This window comes from Pristis pectinata, chromosome 34 (assembly GCF_009764475.1).
Source record: "Pristis pectinata isolate sPriPec2 chromosome 34, sPriPec2.1.pri, whole genome shotgun sequence".
Lineage (NCBI taxonomy): Eukaryota > Metazoa > Chordata > Chondrichthyes > Rhinopristiformes > Pristidae > Pristis > Pristis pectinata.
In genome coordinates, this window is record NC_067438.1 from 15,351,348 (window position 1) to 15,370,431 (window position 19,084).

General features: G+C 55.2%; 1 protein-coding gene across 1 annotated transcript in view; it reads right to left on the minus strand.

Annotated features, from left to right (window-relative positions):
* The window catches only part of LOC127586103 (collagen alpha-1(V) chain-like), a 234,419-nt gene extending 216,795 nt beyond the window's left edge, over positions 1-17,624 (minus strand). Inside the window, 1 exon segment of the mRNA XM_052043933.1 lies at positions 17,507-17,624. Within this exon segment, the coding sequence (XP_051899893.1) occupies positions 17,507-17,621 (115 nt within the window). The 5' untranslated portion in view covers positions 17,622-17,624.
* Between the last annotated feature and the right edge of the window lie 1,460 nt (positions 17,625-19,084).

The window sequence follows — 19,084 nt, forward strand, 5'->3', positions numbered from 1 at the left end:
TTCCCCCGGTGTGAAGTTGGGGATCTGGGGCAGCGGGACCCCAATGGACAACCCCGTTCGGTGATGGTATCACAGCTCAGGATCTCAGGACACCATGTCTCCACACTGAGTGAGACATGGGAGGCAGGAGGCAGACAGGTGAAAGAACAGGGCAGAGGGTTCACAGTTATAGAATCATGGAGAGATACAGCACCGAAAGAGGCCCTTCAGCCCACCGAGACTGTACTGGCCATCATCCACCCTTTTACACCAATCCCACATTAACCGCATTTTATCCTCCCAAGCTTCCCATCAACTCCCCCCAGATTCTACCCCTCACCCACACACTAGGGGCAACTTGTAGCGGTCGATTAACCTACCAACCCACATATATTTGGGACGTAGGAGGAAACCGGAGCGCCCGGTGGAAACCCATGCGTTCACAGGCAGAACGTGCAAACTCCACACATAGACAGCGCCGGAGGTCGGGATCGAACCTGGGTCGCTGGAGCTGTGAGCCAGTGGCTCCACCCGCTGTGCCACCTTCTGAGGTGGGGTAAACCAGAAGAGGAACGCCATCCCCCTGGGCTGGGCAAACCACCCACCTGCCTTCTATGGAAGAAGTTGCCGTTCCCACAGATGGCCCAGCTCAGAACCGGAATGGGAAGGATCCTCGATCCTGAGGGACCGCCTGATGGGAGGAGGAGGACCACAGGGATCAGTGTTTGGGCCTCAACTCTTCACCATCCATGGCCAAGTGCATCAGATGTAACGTTTCTTTTTGCTAACAGCATGAAGATAAGTGGGGTCATGAGAAGGGTCAATCATGAGCTTATAAGGAGAAGTTGGACAAACTTGGGTTGTTTTCTCTGGAGCGTCGGAGACTGAGGGGAGACCTTATAGAAATATGAGAGGCAGCAATGGGGTAGACAGCCAGAGTGCTATTCCCAGGGAGAGCAGAGCTTTAAACTGAGAGGGGGAAAAAGTTTAAAGGAGATTTATGAGACAAGTTGTTTACACAGAGTGGTGGGTTCCTGGAACGTGGTGCCAGGGGAGGGAGTGGAAGCAGATATGACAGCAACATTTAAGAGGCATTTAGACAGGCAGGCAGGGAACGGAGGGATACGGACCTTGTGCAGGCAGATGGGATTAGTTTGGATCGGCTTTATGGTCGACACATACATGGTGGCCTGTTCCTGAGCTGTTGTTCTATGTTAAGAGTGGATCTGAAGCAAAATCCAATGTAAAATGTCATCCCCTTCACTAGAACAAAGCAGAAAAGCAAAGTACATTTGAAGTGGTGAGAGACTGGGTAACGTTGATGTTCAAAGGGTCTGCTTGAACACACGTCACTATAACAGTTCAGCAGGTGGTGAGGAAGGCAACCTTTATGTTGGCATTTGAATAAAAAAAATGTCCCATTACAATTCTCTAGGATCTTGGTGAGACAGCACCTGGAATATTGAGCACAGTTTTGGTCTCTTTACTTCATAAAGGATTTACTTGCTGTGGAAGGAGTGCACTGAAGATTCACCAGACCAGTTCCAGGGATGGTGGATTTGCCATACAGCAGAGATCAAGTCGACGGGGACTGTACCATCGAGAGCTGAGAAGACTGAGAGGTGACAGTGAAACTTATAGAACTTGACAGGCTGGATCAGGGAGAGTGTCCGCCCCGCCACCACCACCCCCACCCCGCCCCCCCCCCCCCCCCCGGCTGAGGAGTCTGGGACCAGGGGGAAGAGTCTCAGAATAAGAGATGGGCCACTTAGGACTGAGATGGGGAGAAGCGTCTTCACTCAGAGGCTGGAGAACCTTTGGAAGTCTCTGCCCAAGACCATGGAGGCTCAGTCACTGAGAGCATTCTCACCAGAGATCCATGGATTTCTGGAATTTGGAGGAACCAAGGGATAGTGGGATAGTGCTGGAAAAATAGGGTCAGCTGCAACCTTGTTGAATGATGAAGCAGGGTTGGGCGTGAAGTGGTCTAATCGTGTTCATTGTTGTTATGTACTTACAAGCACAGATACATCGCACAAGGCAGTCACACGCCGACACACAAGGGCACACACACACACACACACACACAGATATGCATGGCGACACACATACATGTAACATACAGAGTTATCCATGCAGCCATGGACCAACTTCTGTGAGACTGTGTGGATCTGATCATCTGACACGGATGTAACAGACACAAACACACAAAAATACACATGCATAGATGCACAGAGGGATGCACAGAGAGGCCGTGACACCCAGAGTTAAGAACACAGGAAGGACATGTGTGCAAACACAAACACTTCACTCTGCGCCACATGCAGATATTCGAGTCACAGAGTCAGAGTCACACAGCACAGAAAGAGGCCACTCGGACCAACTTGTCCGTGCCGACCGTGTTGCACAGTGAGCTGGTCCCATCTGCCCGTGTTTGGCCCATAGCCCTCTAAACCTCTCCTATCCATGGACTTATCTCGATGGCTTTTAAACGTTGCTAATGTGCCCACCTCAACGACTGTATCTGGCAGCTCATTCCAAATACGCACCACCCTTTGTGTGAAGAAGCTGCCCCTGACGTCCCTTTTAATTCTCTCGCCTCTGATCTTAAACCTCTGCCCTCTTGTTTTTAGCAACCCGTCCCTGGGAAAAAGACTGTGTGCTTTCACCCTGTCTATGCCCCTCATGATCTTATATACCTCTATCAGGTCTCCCCTCATCTCCTACGCTCCAGGGAATAAAGTCCTTGTCAACGCAACCGTGCCTGGTAACTCAGGCTCCCAACTCCAGGCAACATCCTGGTAAATATTTTCTGCACTCTTTCTAGTTTAATAGCATCTTTCCACAAACAGGGTGACCAAAACTGTGCACAATACTCCAAGTGCAGCCTCACCTTTACGGAGACACACACACACACACACACACACACACACACACACACCTCTAGTCAGGAACCACATGGTAGAAGAGAATCACACATGCACAAATAACAGGAGTGCGCACACATACACAACAGTGACAGGAGACTTAGACACACACGCACGCACACACATGCACGCACACGCACAGGCAGAGACACAGAGTGACAGAGTGTATTCTGACTGATCTATACAACAGAAAGAGACACTGCAGCACCTCGTAAGTGAAATCTAGGGAAAGTAAGAGTGGAAAATGGTAAATTGAGAGCGTAATAGGAATCGTGCCGAGCAGCTGCCGAATAAGAGGGAGCCTCACCCAAAACGTTCAAAGCAAAGTCATTAAGACACATGAGGCAGAGATATGGCCACAGAGTGAATTCACAGATATGTTCTCACTACACTGGAACTTGATGAATAGTCCAACCCTGTTCCAAAAAGAACTCTGTAAAATTTTATACTGTCAAGACTAGAAATCATATGCGTCAAATTTGGGCTTGCACAAATGATTTTGCAAGCTGTTTAAAATAGTCCAAAACAAGAAATATGTGCTGCTTACTTAGTTTATTTGTCCTTTTGCATAATGTATTTACGTAAGTAAATGAAAATGATTGTTTTAGCCTGAATAAACTCCAAGCAGTGTTCCGTCTCCCTCTCAGTCTGAATCATGTCCTCAACATGGGCTTTGAAGCACGAACCCTCTGACCAAGCCGATAGCTCTTCCAACAAAGCCAGCTCTTCCAGTCCTGAAGGAGGGTCATGGACCTTCTTTCACTGTTTCTCTCCCCCACCACCCCCAGATGCTGCCTGACCTGCTGAGTAGAGCTGGCATTTTCTGCCTTGCTTTGCTGAGTTAGCGCCACTTACTAAGCTGTCAAGAGGAATAGCGAGTAAATCTAACCTGCCTCTTTGAGAGGTACTTCGACGATAAAAGCACAAAGTGGTCTTGATGTGATGTAAATTGTACCACAGGACTGTCTATATGTCCGTCATACAGTCGTTAAATGTAACAGGGCAAGAACATAGAACATAGAACAGCACAGCACAGGAACAGGTCCTTCGGCCCACAATGTCTGTGCTGACCATGATGCCAATTTAAACCAATCGCGCCTGGCCTATATTCCTCCATTCATCGCTTGTTCGTGTGCCTATCGAACATAGAACAGTACAGCTCAAGAAATTGCCGGCTTTTAATCCAACCTTGCTCCCAAAGCAGAATATTCTGCTCACTGGGAGCATAGAATGCAAAATACTGTTGGCATCTGGAGAGAAACCAACCCAACCCTTCAAGTCGAACATCTACCATTTGGTCTCAAGAGCCAGAGAAATGGTGGGAGAGTGGGTTATTAATGGTGGTAGTGGGGTGAGGAAACAAACTTGGGGGCGGGCGTCTGTGGGGGTCTGTGAGAGGGTGGAGGGTGGGAGTGCTGAAATAGCCAAAGGGTTTATGGGTCAAGGCACAGAGGGCAATAACAGAGCAAAGGATGGGTTCAGCGTGGCCATAAATGACACAGTAGAATTATTAGAGGGAGGGATCTCATTGAAACCTACCGGATACCGAAAGGCCTGGATAGAGCGGACGTGGAGAGGATGCTCCCATCAGTGGGAGAGTCTGGGATCGGAGGGCACAACCTCAGAATAAAGGGACGTCCCTTTAGAACAGAGAAGAGGAGGAATTTCTTCAGCCAGAGGCCGGTGAATCTGTGGAATTTGTTGCCACCGATGGCTGTGGAGGCCAAGCCATTGGGTGCATTTAAGGTAGAAGTCGATAGGTTCTTGATTGGTGAGGGGGTTAAGATAAGATAAGATCTCTTTATTTGTCACATGTACATCGAAGCACCCAGTGAAATGCATCTTTTGCTTAGAGTGTTCTGGGGGCAGGCCGCAAGTATCGCCACGCTTCCGGCGCCAACATAGCACGCCCGCAGCTTCCTAACCCGTACGTCTTTGGAATGTGGGAGGAAACTGGAGCACCCGGAGGCCAAATGGCCTAATTCTGCTCCTACATCTGATGGTCACTACCAGCCAGCTGTGCAAATAGTCATAGGTATGGAAACAGGCCCTTCAGCCCATCGAATCCGCACTGACCACCAACCACCCAGTTGTACTAATTTGTCAGGCTGACTCGCCATAACCCACCAACAATCATCGGTCAGAATGGAAGGGAATGATGAGGAAAAGACACAAAAGTAAAACACTGGAGGGACTCAGCGGGTCGGGCAGCATCCGTGGAGGGAAATGGACAGTTGACGTTTCGGGTCGAGACCCTTCACCCGGACTGAAATCGAGATGGTTCATTTGGACGTTCAGTCCTGATGCAGGGTTTTGACCCAAAATGTCGACTGTCCACTTCCCTCTCCGGATGTTGCCTGACCCCCTGGGTCCCTCCAACATCTGGTCTGTTGCTCCAGACTCCAAGCATCTGTATTCTTTTGCGTCTCCAGGAAATGGGACAGGCAGACAGGATGAAAGCTTCTTCAGAATTCCTTTGGCAGCAAATTAACGGATTGGAGGGGGGCGATTGAGTTGACACATTGACAAGCGTAACAGCAATGTAGTGGGTCCATCCAAGCCCATCCCCGAGTGGTGAACAGGCCCCCATTCGCAGGCCACTCCAACACCCGCCCCTCACCTTCCCATCCCACCACCACTTTAGCAGTAAAATTCCTGCAATAACTTTCTTCGTGCTGTAGGTCTGCCTTTTCCCCAGAGCCTGGGTGGATGTAGGGCTGTTCCTACCCTATGTTTTGGGGACAATTCCATTCCTAGGCCATGAGGAGCCTTCAGAATGAATCAGAGCTCTTCCTTTGTGTTGAGGGAACCAAACTTCATCTCACTCCAGGTTCCTAGAACGATAATAAATTTACCACCACACAAAGTGGCCGCTCAACGTTCTGTCACTGTGCTACCAGAGGTCCTTGTATGATGTATTGCAACCTACAGTCAATATATTTAAACCCCCCCCCCCCAACTCCAGCTCCTTATCTCCCTGCTTCTTGCCTTTCTCCCACCCAGTCCGTCCACCACCCAGACACCCCTCCCTCTGGGATCCCCCCCACCTCCCCCACCGACTGTTCCCATCCGCCCTCCCCACCTCCCTTATCTGGTTGCACATTCCACCTCCTTCCCCCATCCGGTTCCGTCCTCCCCCCCCCCCGGCACCTCTCACCTCCCAGCCTCTGACACCATCTCCGCCCCTTCTCTCCCCCACCTGCCCATCAGACCACCTCTCCCCCCCCAAACTCACCTGGATCCGCCTTTCACTTGCCCCGCCTCCTCCTCTCACCTCTTTCTACTGGCTATCACCCCAATGAAGGGTCTCGACCCAAAACGTCAACTGTTCATTCCCCCCACCCCCACAGATGCTGCCTGACCTGCCGGTTTCCTCCAGCATCTCATTGTTTGCTCCAGATTCCAGCATCCGCATTCTCTTACGTCTCCGCTATGTTATATGTATGGTATGCTCAGTCCAGAAGACAAATGCCAAAGCTATTGTCTAAGCGACGTAAAGATGATGAGGGAGTGGCCAGAGCTCTTAGATCCTCTGCCAAGGACAGCCCTCTCCCAGACCCCAGGGGTATAGAAGAGACAGAACAGTGGGGAGCGAATGGGGGCCCCGAGATGGGATATCACCACCCAGATGGATCACAGACTGGCAGCTGGGGGGTTCACTCTCACAGGAGCACATGATATATCCATCCACAACACACCATCATTGTCCCAACAGCAGGATTACCTCAACACTTCAATCATTTGCTTTTTTCCTGCAGACAAAAATCCTTATGCCTTCATCTGACAACTTTAAAGAATTGTTGGAACAAAGTAACACGTCTCAAGTTGTGCGGGAGGTGCTGAATGAAATTCCCTGAACTTAAATGCTTTACCAGGACGTCCTGCTTAAATACTTCAAGCGCCACTTCTGGAGATTTAGTTACAACACAGGAGAGACAGAACACTGGACGGCAAAGTGATTGAGTTTTCCCTGTGAAGCCTACATCCCAAACAATCGAACCAGAAAGTGTTGCCCACTTTAACACACATGTTAGTTGTTTATCAAACGTAGATTTAGTGGGAGAATGACAGTTTCGTTCACCTTTTAGAAACCAGTTTCAAAGATTCCTCCAGTCATTCCTTGCTACCTTCCTCCTGGATTTTAACTCCTGAATAGATGTGCCCTGACAGATTACAGAATAAAACAGCTGCTCTTTATTGAACGCAAGGAAGATTTGCTCGGGTATGAATTGAGCATTTGTGCAGACCAATATGATTCAGTTGAACAACTATCGTTAGAAAGCTGGTTGAGGACAGTTTGCAAAATATCCTAACGGATTCAATATCAGCCTGTGGTTGAATTAATAGCCATCAAAATATTATTGATTCCCATCTTAAAACCAGTGGGTATATCTGCAAAGACCAACATATACAGTGATAAGCAGAGCTGCTGACAAGCCACGTTGGTGCTTCCAATAATTCCTAGACATACAGGAAATGATCTCTCGCTGAATCCAGAAATGGGATCAGGGTTCCAGACGTCGAGATATTTAGTTGTTAGCTCTGAGCGGGAGTGAAGAGGACCAACTCAGGACAAGTAGACTGAAGCCGCACTCTAACCCACGGTTGGTCAAGAGGTGGGGAGCCTCTGTGGGAGATATCACCATTATAACCACAGATGATTAAGCCAGCTGAATCATTTCAATCAAGTTCAGGCTGACCTTCCTGTCCATGATGGGACCTCCCATGTGGTGAAGCCACAGCTTGCTTCAGTCAATGCAGGAGGTCCACCAGTCTACAGTTACCTTACCCCCCAAGGGGATTAACCATCAGTTAATTGTCCTTGTCAACCAGCTGCATCCAACGTTGTGAGCCAGGCATTCCCGCACCCTCCCACGTCACCGACCCCACGAGCCTCTTCACCGTCCTGATCGACCAGCCTCCCCAACCGACGAACACTGATGCTTTGTTGTTACCAGCTACCCGGTCGATCAGGCTCCAGAATGGAGGAGCCGACACCCCCAGTCATTGGACCCCAGTCCGTGGGACAGGCACCGCCTCAGCTGGTTAACCTGGACACCACACCCGACATATAGACCAGCCTCTTTGCACACTGGTCCAACCAGCGGAGGTCACACAACCAGAAAGGCAGCCAAAGGTAACCAGACAAGCCTGGATTCACCACCACCCACACACCCCACTGTGACACCCCTCCTGCAGCCCCCTCCGACACAACCTCCCCCCCCACAGATCTCTGATATACCCCTCCCACTGGAATTGCCCCTCTGACAACCCCCCCAGAAATGCCCCTCCGATGCCCCTCCAGAAATGCCCCCCGACACCCCCCCGGAAATGCCCCTCTGACACCCCCCTGCAGAGCCCCTCCAATAGCACCCCCACTGACCCCCGACACACCCCCCCACTGACCCCCGACACCTCCACCACAGACCCCTCTCTGACACCCTCCCCGCACAGCTCCCTCTAACACCCCCCAACACACCCCCTGCAGAGCCTCCTCTGACAGTCCCCGCAGACCCCACTCCAACACCCCCTGCTGACCCCCCCACACACAGTGCCGCAGACCCCCCCGCTGACACCCCTGACACACCCCCTCCAACACCCACTGACACAACCCCCTCCGACACCCCCCACAGATGCCCCCGACACCCACTCACAGACCCCCCCGATACACCCCCGACACACACCCCCTCCAACACCCCCCAGCAGACCCCCCCGACACAACCCCCTCCGACAACCCCCCCTCAGACCAGCACACGGCCCTGCAGACCCCCTGCCGACACACCCCCGACAGATCCCCCCATGAGCACACCCCCCCACAGACCCCCCTCCGATACACCCCTGACACCCCCCCAGAAATGCCTTTCTGACACCCCCACCATGCAGGCCACCCTCCAACACCACCTCCCGCTGACCCCCCTCCGACTCACACCCCCAACAGATCCTCCCTCCAACACACACTCCCACAGACCCCCCAACACCCCCTCCGACACCCCCACATGCAGACCCTCCTCTGACACCCCCAGTAGACTCACCTCTGACACACTGACGCACAGACCCCCCTCTGACACACCCACCCACAGATTCCCCCCCTCCGACACACCCAACCACAGACCCCACTCCCTCCGATATACACCCACCCCCTGGCAGACTCCACCGACCGCCCCTCCCTGCAGACACCCCCTCCAACAACCTCCCCCACAGAACCCCCCAACACCACCACCCCCCCCATCGTTTCGACCAACCACTCCATCCCACACATCACTGCTGACTCACTAACGTCACCCAACCCCAGTGATGTGAATGACAGACCGACTCCATCCCACCGGGCAACAGGGACGGCTCCCCCAACCCTCACCCAGCTGTCTCACCCTGACCCATGGGTCCAGCTAACCCTGCGACTGTACCCCACAGACCAACCCTGACACAACTCGGTCCACCCACTGATCCCGCCCACATTACCACCCAGCCCACCCTGAGTCACACACTCACCCCACCCACCTCTCTCTGGACCTCCACCAAGAGAATTCCCCAAGCCCACACCGATCCGCCCGCTCATGGACTTACTCCACCAACTGACCCAGGACACCATTAAGCCGATGCTGGGACTAACCTACGATCCCCTTGCATTGCACTGTGTTGGACAGGACAATTAATTATCACAGAAAGCAACAGTTAACTTTACATGCAAAGAAATGGTTAATTATATTACACCCTTTGACTTGAAGCCGGTGTGCTTATCTTAAGCCTGATAAATATCCTGTGAAAAATCAGTGCAATGTAAATCAGTCCTTAAATGAACCAGCATCTTCCCTACTGCAGGGCGGGAAGATTCCCCTCTTTTGGCTTCCGAGGGTGAAAACCCGGGATATCAGCTGAATCGTTCGAATTCAAGACCAGTTTGGATTAGCAGACCCATCCCTGGCGGTGCTTTATGCCTGGGCTTGCGAAGGGCTTTGTCCATTATCCAGAGCAGACGGGGACGGGAATCAGTAGCTGGGATCTACGGGAGGAAAGATGGCAGAGAGCAGTCCCAGAGCTGGCACCCCTCCATGCTGAATAGGCAATTTGGATCAGTGAGCTTTGCATTAGTGCTGGTCGGCACGCACAGGTCAGGGGACGCGTTTCTCTCACACAGTTTAAAGCACATTCCTTGGCCTCAGCCTGGTGTGGCAGCCAACCTCTGCTCTGTGCCCAGCTGCTGGGGGAGATGGCCCTTTCCCTCCCCATCAGCCTCGCTTGAGATATAATCCCCTGGCCCCCATTTCCCCTCCCGTGGTCTGCGCCGCGCGGGGTGACCCCCGCAGGACGGCCGAGCTATTCCGGAGCAGGAGAAGCCGGGATCTATGCATGCGTGTGTGCAGTGCCTGCATTGCAGTGAGTTTCACACTCTCCTGACTTACCCAGGGCACCCTCTGAACCGTCAACAGCAGTCAGCTGGGAGCTGGGCCAGACTCTCTACACACTGTTCATTCATTTGCTCACATACCTATGCACTGTGGCATCAAGGGCCCACTATTTAGCTTTCCGTTCCTTCCTCTCTTGCTTCAGGTTGCTTTGTTTATTAAAAGCCACACATCCCTCCAGCCATTCATACCCTGCACTACAATCCACCCCTCACATCCATCCACCGACCGGCCTCCGTTTTCCATGGGACCCCACGGCGTGCTAATTAAACCAGTTGCTCGCTTCTTCTAGTTCCATCGCAGACACCCCTCCGCCCCAGAGAACTGATCGTCAATCAATCTTATGTCACGGACCCAGCCCCGTGTGTCACGGAGAGATTTCGCAGCTGAGTGCGCACTCAGTGACTGCGATACCTTCAGGGAAGCACGCCCCGTCTGAAAGCGAGGGAGAGCGCCTGGGTGTCCAGAGGATGTGAGGCACCCGGACCATCTGGGCTCCCCTTATGTCGGCCTTGCTCACGTTCACTATTGTCCTTGGGACTGGGGAGATGGTGTTCACGGGCCACCGTGTCTGCACAGTTCAGGAGAGGCCTGCCCTTCCCAGCTACAGTCAGTCCCCTCCACAGCCGCTCACCTGCACAGAGGGCAGTTTAATCCTCACCCTGGGTTCTATGGGGTCAGGCAATTGCAGGGTCCCATAACTCCCTCTGTGGGAAGGAAGACATCAAGTGCAGAATAGAAGGGGGAACTTTAACGGGACCCCGTTTAAGCAATCGCCACCCCCACAGCCAACAACCCCTCTTGCAGGCTGCACCCCCATCAAGGGATGCAGATAGACCGGCGGGCACTGAGTGATGTCCATCGACAGGCCCACCTCACTAGCAAACCCCACGGGCACTGTGATGCCCGTCGACAGGCCCACCCTGCAGGCACTGAGTGATGCCCATTGACAGGCCCACCCCACGGGCACTGAGTGATGCCCATCGACAGGCCCACCCCACGGGCACTGAGTGATGCCCATCGACAGGCCCACCCCACGGGCACTGAGTGATGCCCGATGAGCCCACCCCACAGGCACTGAGTGATGTCTGATGAGCCCACCCCATGGGCACTGAGTGATGCCCATCGACAGGCCCACCCCACGGGCACTGTGATGCCCGATGAGCCCACCCCATGGGCACTGAGTGATGCCCATCGACAGGCCCACCCCATGGGAACTGAGTGATGCCCGATGAGCCCACCCTCTCTGCCCCTCTCAGCATTGTGCCACGTTTGCACTGCTACCTTCCTGGAAAAAAAGCCCTTTTCAACCGCACGGCCTTCAACACATCCCCTGTGTGTTTGCCTGTTTCACTCCCTCCCTCTCCCCGACCACAGGACTGCACTCTGACTGGTTCCATTCATCTGCACTTCCTGGACAAACGGGGGCTTGCAGCACACGCAGACAAGAGGCCCTTTCATCGGTGCTGCGACATCACACGGCCCCTGTCTGCCTGCAGAAGTTTGCCTTGAGAGGTGAGAGATTTCTGCTGGGTGGGTGCGGCTATCTCGAAAGGACCCCGTCCCTTTGACACAGCACCGAAGGTACGTGCATAGGCACCAGGATCACCCAGGTCCAAGCACCTTCCTGAAACCTTTATTTCATCGGACGCCAAGACGGACAACGCTTGGGAACATCACATCGTGTTCTCCCGACCGAAACTCGGTCAACACACACCTTTGACCAAGGACAGGGAATGGCATCCGGTGATTGGGTTGCTACAGTTGAGCTGATCCCGGTGAAGGCAGTGGCCGTGTCAGTCATGGCACCCACCCACCCCTTCCCCAGGTGGTGGGGGGGGCGGGTCTTTCGAACAGAACGAGGGGTGGGTAGCTGGCCTTACGAGAACACACTCTGCTCCGGGACTTGAGGGCCACATCACCCAGTTCACCTCCATGATGTCGACCCAAGGTGGGGGGGGGGGGTGGGGGGGGGGGGGGGGAGGGGCAGCCCTAGCAGGGGTCCCGAATGTAACGGCAGGCGCCAACCCCTCCCCTCCTCTGTTAGACCCGAGGGGCCGGGCGAAGCTCCCCCCACCCCACTCAGGGTACCGGGGTATGGCACAGGGCACGGTCGCTGTGCTGTTACCCACAGTGCGCCCAGCGTCCACCCTGAAGCACCTCACCGCCAATGCATGTGGCCACCGCTGTAAACATCGTGACCGCTGCTACCAACTGAGGCACAGCAAGCTCCCACAGACCAAATGATCCGTTGTGGTGAAGCTGGTTGGGGGTCAGGGTCTGGGGAGGATACCCACATCAACATCACCCACTGGGGTCTGGGCAGGATACTAGCATCAACATCACCCACTGGGGTCCAGCCAGGATACCAGCATCAACATCACCCACTGGTTTACGGAGCAATACAATGGGATAACCTTACAACAACCTTCTCCAGAGGGGAACCAGGGATGTGGAAGGATCTCCGACACCTCAGGACTGAGCCGAAGGGTACGCTAAGTGTTGACGTCACTGGAGAGGGACTTGGGAACGACAGCGACCCACCTGTAACCCAGCCATCCAGGTGACAACCCAAGTCTCATTCCAGGATGGACCCTACCAAGCAGAGCCAATGGACTGACAGACTCCAGGTACTGCTCTGGGTACGTTGGTCCACCACGGACCCAAGGCTGGGAGGGAAAGGACTCCCTCCAGCCTCATGCCCTTGACCCTGACCAGGCTGCTGCCAGGGGAACAAGGTCAACCGGTGGCAGGAGGTGCAGGGGGTCCCAATGTCGAGCAGCAGCTCCCTCTCCACCCCCCCTTCCCCAAACCCCAACACTCTGGAATCCCCGCCTCAGGTCCCCCAACCCCTTGCAGCTGCACCAGATGTGACCAGGAGCATCTTGCAAACCACATCTGGAGGACACCGGGTCAACACCTGTAATATTGAGCCACCAGAATGCGTGGACCTTGTGAAGATGGATCCTTGTGAGGTCCATGGATTTTGAGAGGGGATGGGTCCCTGTCAAGGGGTGGGGGGGTGGTGGGGGGCTTGTGGCTGACCTTCCCACCCTCTCCTCTGGGCCCTGGCGTAGGCAGGGTTCATCCTGGAATGAGACTTGGGTTCCCATTGGGATGGCCAGGTCACAGGTCCCAAGTCCCTCTCCAGCGACATCAACACTCAGCGGACACCTCAGCCCAGTCCCGAGGGGCTGCAGTGTCGTCGGAGATGTCTTCCCATCCCCGGCAGGGGAGGGCAGAGCAGCCCTACCTCATCACCCCTCCCCGCCATCGAGGACATCTCCAAGAGGCGGTGCCTCAAGAAGGCGGCATCCATCACTAAGGACCCTCACCACCCGGGACATGCCCTCTTCTCGTTACTACCATCGGGGAGAAGGTACAGGAGCCTGAAGACCCACTCTCAACGATTCAGGAACAGCTTCTTCCCCCCCGCCATCAGATTTCTGGACGGTCCATGAACCCATGAACATTACCTCATTATTTTTTTTGCACTATTTATTTATCTTTGTAATTTATAGCAATGTTATGTCTTTGCACTGTACTGTTGCCACAAAACAAATGTCATACCATAACTCAGTGATAATAAACTTTAATTCTGACACCTCCCTGTCCCCACCATCCCAACAGCCTCACCACCTCAATACCCCACCATCCCAATGTCCCAGGTGACCTACCCCCCCATATCCACCCCAGTACCCTCTGCCCACCTTCTCAATACCCCACAGCTCCGATGATGCCCTCGATCCCACCCTCAATATCCCAGCCAGCCCACCCACCCCAGTAGCCTTAACCCGCACCACCTCAACATAGCCGCCCCATCCGCAACCCTAACACCTCAACACACCCACCCATAGCCTCGCCAACTCAGTACCCTGTCCCCACGGTCCTGCGGCCCAGATAACCCTCGCCCGGTCTCCGAGTCCCGGCTCCCGGGAGGGGAGGGGAGGGGAGGGGAGGGAGCGGGCTGTCCCGAGGAGGTCGGCGATCTGTCTCTCAGTTCATTCCATGCGCCGACACTGGAGACCACTCCAACCCACCAACCCAACTCCAAACTTGCCCAATCCGGAGGCTTGCCACAGAACGGACCGTTCGGCCCGAAGCACCGGTGCCAGCCCGCTCCTTCCCCACACCCAGGGCCAGCGCTGCCTTTTCCCAGTTGCCCACATTAGATCCCGGCAGGTTTCGGTGGGGGAGGGGGGGGGTGTGCGGTGGGGGTAGACCCACTTCCACCGGCCGTCGGGGACCGGGTAGGGCGGAGGGACAGGCTGCCCTGGGCCGCCGGGGGTCCGATTGCCCAGCGGGGGCGCGCAACGACCGGCCCGGCGAGCGCTGTGGTTCTCCGAGGGAAAGGGGTTGGGGATGGTGGCCAAATGTCCACTTCATTCAGACGTTAAAAAGTGCTGGGAACGCTCAGCGGGTCGGGCAGCTTCTGCGGAGACAGACCTACAAGATGCTGGAATCTGGAACAACGCACAGAGCTGCCGGAGGAGCTCAGCGGGTCGGGCAGCGTCTGTGGAGGGAAGTGGACAGTCGACGTCCCGGGTCGAGACATTTCAGTCCAGATGAAGGTGCATCTCCCTCCACAGACGCTGCCTGGACCCGCAGCTTCGTGTGTTACACTGTTGGGGTGGGGGGGGGGGGGTTGGGGGGGGGGGGGGGGGGGACAGACATACAGAGACAGAGACAGAGAGACAGAAACACAGACAGAGAGAGAGAGACAGACAGACAGAGACAGAGAGACAGAGAGAGACAGAGAGACAGACCCCGTCCGGTTGAAGACCCTTCACCAGAACGGGGTGGGAACCCGGTTCCCCACGGACGCTCTGTAACCCGCAGAACATTTCCAGAATATATTTTTTTCTGCTTTGAATTCAGATTCCCAACCAGCTGCAGAGGAGATTTTCTTTTTAAAGATATCTCCTTTGGTTTGGATGAACATCTGAGGGAAAGGCGCACAAACATTGTTGTGCGGAGCTCTCTCTTTCTCTGCGAGCGCATCGGTGGCAGGGCCCCAGGTTCTGAACACAATGCCGCTTTATCCCAGCGATGTTTTGACTGAGAGTCACTGCTGGCGTTCATGGGGAAGAGTCCAAGATACAGATAGCACCCGCTCCCGCACACATGCGTCCTAGTTATACCCCGCTAGCCGGGGCCGGCAGGGCTAAACTTCACTCTCAGTCCTCGGGATCCTGTTGAGAGGTGGACGTGTAGGCGAGGGGGTGGATTTGGGGGTCGGGGGGGAGGTAGGGGGGAGGATCCCGCCCCGGGTTGCACCGTGAGCCCCCATTGTTCCTGGGATCTTGGGTTTTGCATTGTCTGCCACGTTTTCAGACTGGACGACTTGTCTATTTCTAACAGGGAATATTCATAGTAACTGCCACACCGCAAGTTAAAAATACACAGGGTGTGAAGGGACGGAGGCAGGTCTGAACGTGAATACAGGTCCCTTTTTCAGAACACTGCGACATTTTTTTACGGCTGCCGGTGTCGGGGCATCTCGCACCTTTACAGCAAGACTGTCAAAGGATCCACCTTGTGTCAGGGACCGGCGGCGCTGCCAATAACCCGGCCGCAGCCAACTCTTCCAGCCCCCCCCCCCCCCCCCCACCCCACCCCACCCACCGGAACGGCGGGACAGATGCAAATCTTGACCGCCCTCAGTCCTCAGGGCAGTCCTCAGTGCCCGGGGAGGGAGAGAGGGGGCGAGGTGAAGGCTTCACCTTGAGGAAGTGACTGTCCGCCGCCATCCTGGGGTTTAGGCAACGCATTTGTCAGTTGGATCGACCTGTGCTCAATTAATTCAAGAATGTGTGTGTGTGTGTGTGTGTGTGTGTGTGTGTGTGTGTGTGTGTGTGTGTGTGTGTGTGTGTGAGTGTGTGTCTGTCTGTGTAAGTGTGTTGTGTGGCAGTGTATATCAGAGGGTGTGGGTCTGTATTTGTGTGTGTGTGTCTGTCAGCCTGTGTAGTATGTGTGTGTGTGTGAGAGAGAGAGAGATGTGTGTGTATCTGTCGGCCTGTGTGATATCTGTGTTTAAGTGAAAGAGAGTGTGTCTGTGTGGCTGTGAGTGTGTGTCTGTCTGTCTGTCTCTATCTGTGTGGCAGTGTGTATATCTGTGTGTGAGAGAGAGAAAGAGAAAGAGAGAGAGAGAGAGACCATGATGAGCCGAATGAGAAATTGTATAACACTGGTGATGGACAAGCGTAGAGCACACAGTCTTTCAGATTCCTCAGTAGTGTAATACTTCACAACCTGTTGACAGGCTGGAAGCTAAAGTAATCACCAGCCTCCTCGCCGAGCGTCGTGTGAACCAAGAGACATTCACGGGTCTTGAGGAAATGGGACTGTGACCTCGGTATCTGCCCGCCTGGTCAGCTTTGACCAGCCTGGGTATCAGCTTCCCACCGGAGAGCGAGTCTCAATTATCGCGCATGAGTCTCGCCATTCCGGCCCTTCCTTTCCCCCCACAGATTAATAATAAAGCTTTGATTGGCCGGGACGTTGGCTTTAAACTGTGGGTTTCGATCTAACCGCGGAGTGAGCCGGTATGGCCACGGTGTCCATTGGTTTGGGGAAGGTGGCGAGGTAAGTCATACCGGCGGCATTCCGAGACCAACAGGTGGCGTCGCCGACACTCCGGGACCAGCCCACACCCACGTAACCCCCCCCCCCCCCCCCCCCACACCCCCCACCCCCCACCCTCAGCCCGACTTGTGACCGGAGCCCGTCTGGAACCGCATCCCCCGAAGGGAGCGGCGGTAGAAGCCTCCTGTCCCCACCGCTTCCAACGTCGCAGCCGGAGCCAGCGGCGCTGACAGACAGCCCCGGTCTGACTGACACCTTCCATCGCCCGTCTCACTTGCCAACCGGCCCCCCGAATACATTCCGGAGCCCTTTCGCCTCCCCTCTCCACGACCCTTGAAGTTAACGTTCAAGATCATGCCAAAATAATTTTTTTAAAAAACTTTTGCAAAAGTTTGGCGATCCCTGTTGACACGGGGAGTTGTCCCGCATCCGCCGCTGCGTGCGAGAGAGAATCAGAGCCCATCCTTAATCCTCAAACTGCCTTCCTTCGCCACCTCTTCGTCTCCCCTGCTGTCATTCTCCCCCACTGAACACCTTGCAAAGGGCGGGCGGGCAAGGAGCAACTTCACTGCGAACCACAGTAAGGGAGAGTCACAAAAGGTCTTCTCTTACCTGCCCCGACCCCCGTCGATTGCCACAGGACTAATGTCAAAGTTAAAACAGATAAACTCGTGTCCCACATCCAGCTTTTCCTTTTCCTCCGGGAAGGAGAGCTTCGGATATCCATGGCTGCCCGGATCTCACGACCAGCGAGAACGGGTCACTTTTTACTGGTCGAAGAAGCAAGTCGAGAGGAGGAGGGGGGGTTGGTGGTGGGGAGGGGGGGGGATTGGTGGGCGAGGGGGCGGGGAGGGAGGGGGGTGAGGTGAGGGTGGGGGTGGGGGCGAAGCCTTGCAGCAAGGATCAAAGTGTGAGGAGAGCCCCGTCCTGCGGCCAAGTCTACAGGTCCATGCAGAGCGCCGGCTTGGTGGCCGACCGGTGTAAAGGTGTTGTTGGAAGGGGGGGAGAGAGAGTGGAGAGAGTGGGGAGGGAGGGAGAGAGCCCCTGCCGTCCGCCTCCGGCTCCTAGACGCCGCTGCTCCGCGCCCGGTCTCCGCTCTGCTGGCTCCGATGTGCGCTGGGTGAAACCATGCCCCGTTTCTGCCCCGGCTCCGCCGCGCCGCCCGAGTGACACACCGGCGCAACTCGGCAGCCGGGCTGCAGCCGCTCCGGCCAATCGCAGCGCGCCGCCAAACTTTCCGCCAATCGCAGCGCGCCGCCAAACTTTCCGCCAATCGCAGCGCGCCGCCAAACTTTCCGCCAATCGCCGCCGCCCTCCCTCCCTCCCTCCCCCCCCCCCCCCCCCATCACGGCTACCTGCTGCGCCGCGGCCCGGCGCCCGGCCATTGGCTGGGGCCGGGGCAGGGGGCGGGGCCCGGCGGCCGACGGGGCGGGGCGGCGGAGGGAGGGGGCGTTCTGTGACGTCACGGCAGGGTGCCAGCCAATCGGGTGGCCCGGGGAGGTGAGCGGGGAGCGGGCGGCGGCAACTTCAAACTGGGGTACGGGACGTCCCGGGCAGGGAACGCAGGACGGCGCACTAAACACAGTCCCATACACAGACCCGCACACTAAACACAGTCCCATACACAGACCCGCACACTAAACACAGTCCCATACACACCCCTGCACACTGAACACAGTCCCATACACAGACCCGCACACTGAACACAGTCCCATACACAGACCCGCACACTAAACACAGTCCCATACACAGACCCGCACACTGAACACAGTCCCATACACACCCCTGCACACTGAACACAGTCCCATACACACCCCCGCACACTGAACACAGTCCCATACACAGACCCGCACACTGAACACAGTCCCATACACAGACCCGCACACTAAACACAGTCCCATACACAGACCCGAACACAGTCCCATACACACCCCCGCACACTGAACGCAGTCCCATACACACCCCCGCACACTAAACACAGTCTCATACACAGACCCGTGCACCGCACACAGTCCCATACACAGACCCACACACTAAACACAGTCCCATAAACAGATCATCACACTAAACGCAGTCCCATACACAGATCCACATACTAAATGCAGTCCCATACACCGATCCACACACGAAACACAGTCCCATACACAGATCCACACATGAAACATGGTCCCATACACAGATCCACACATG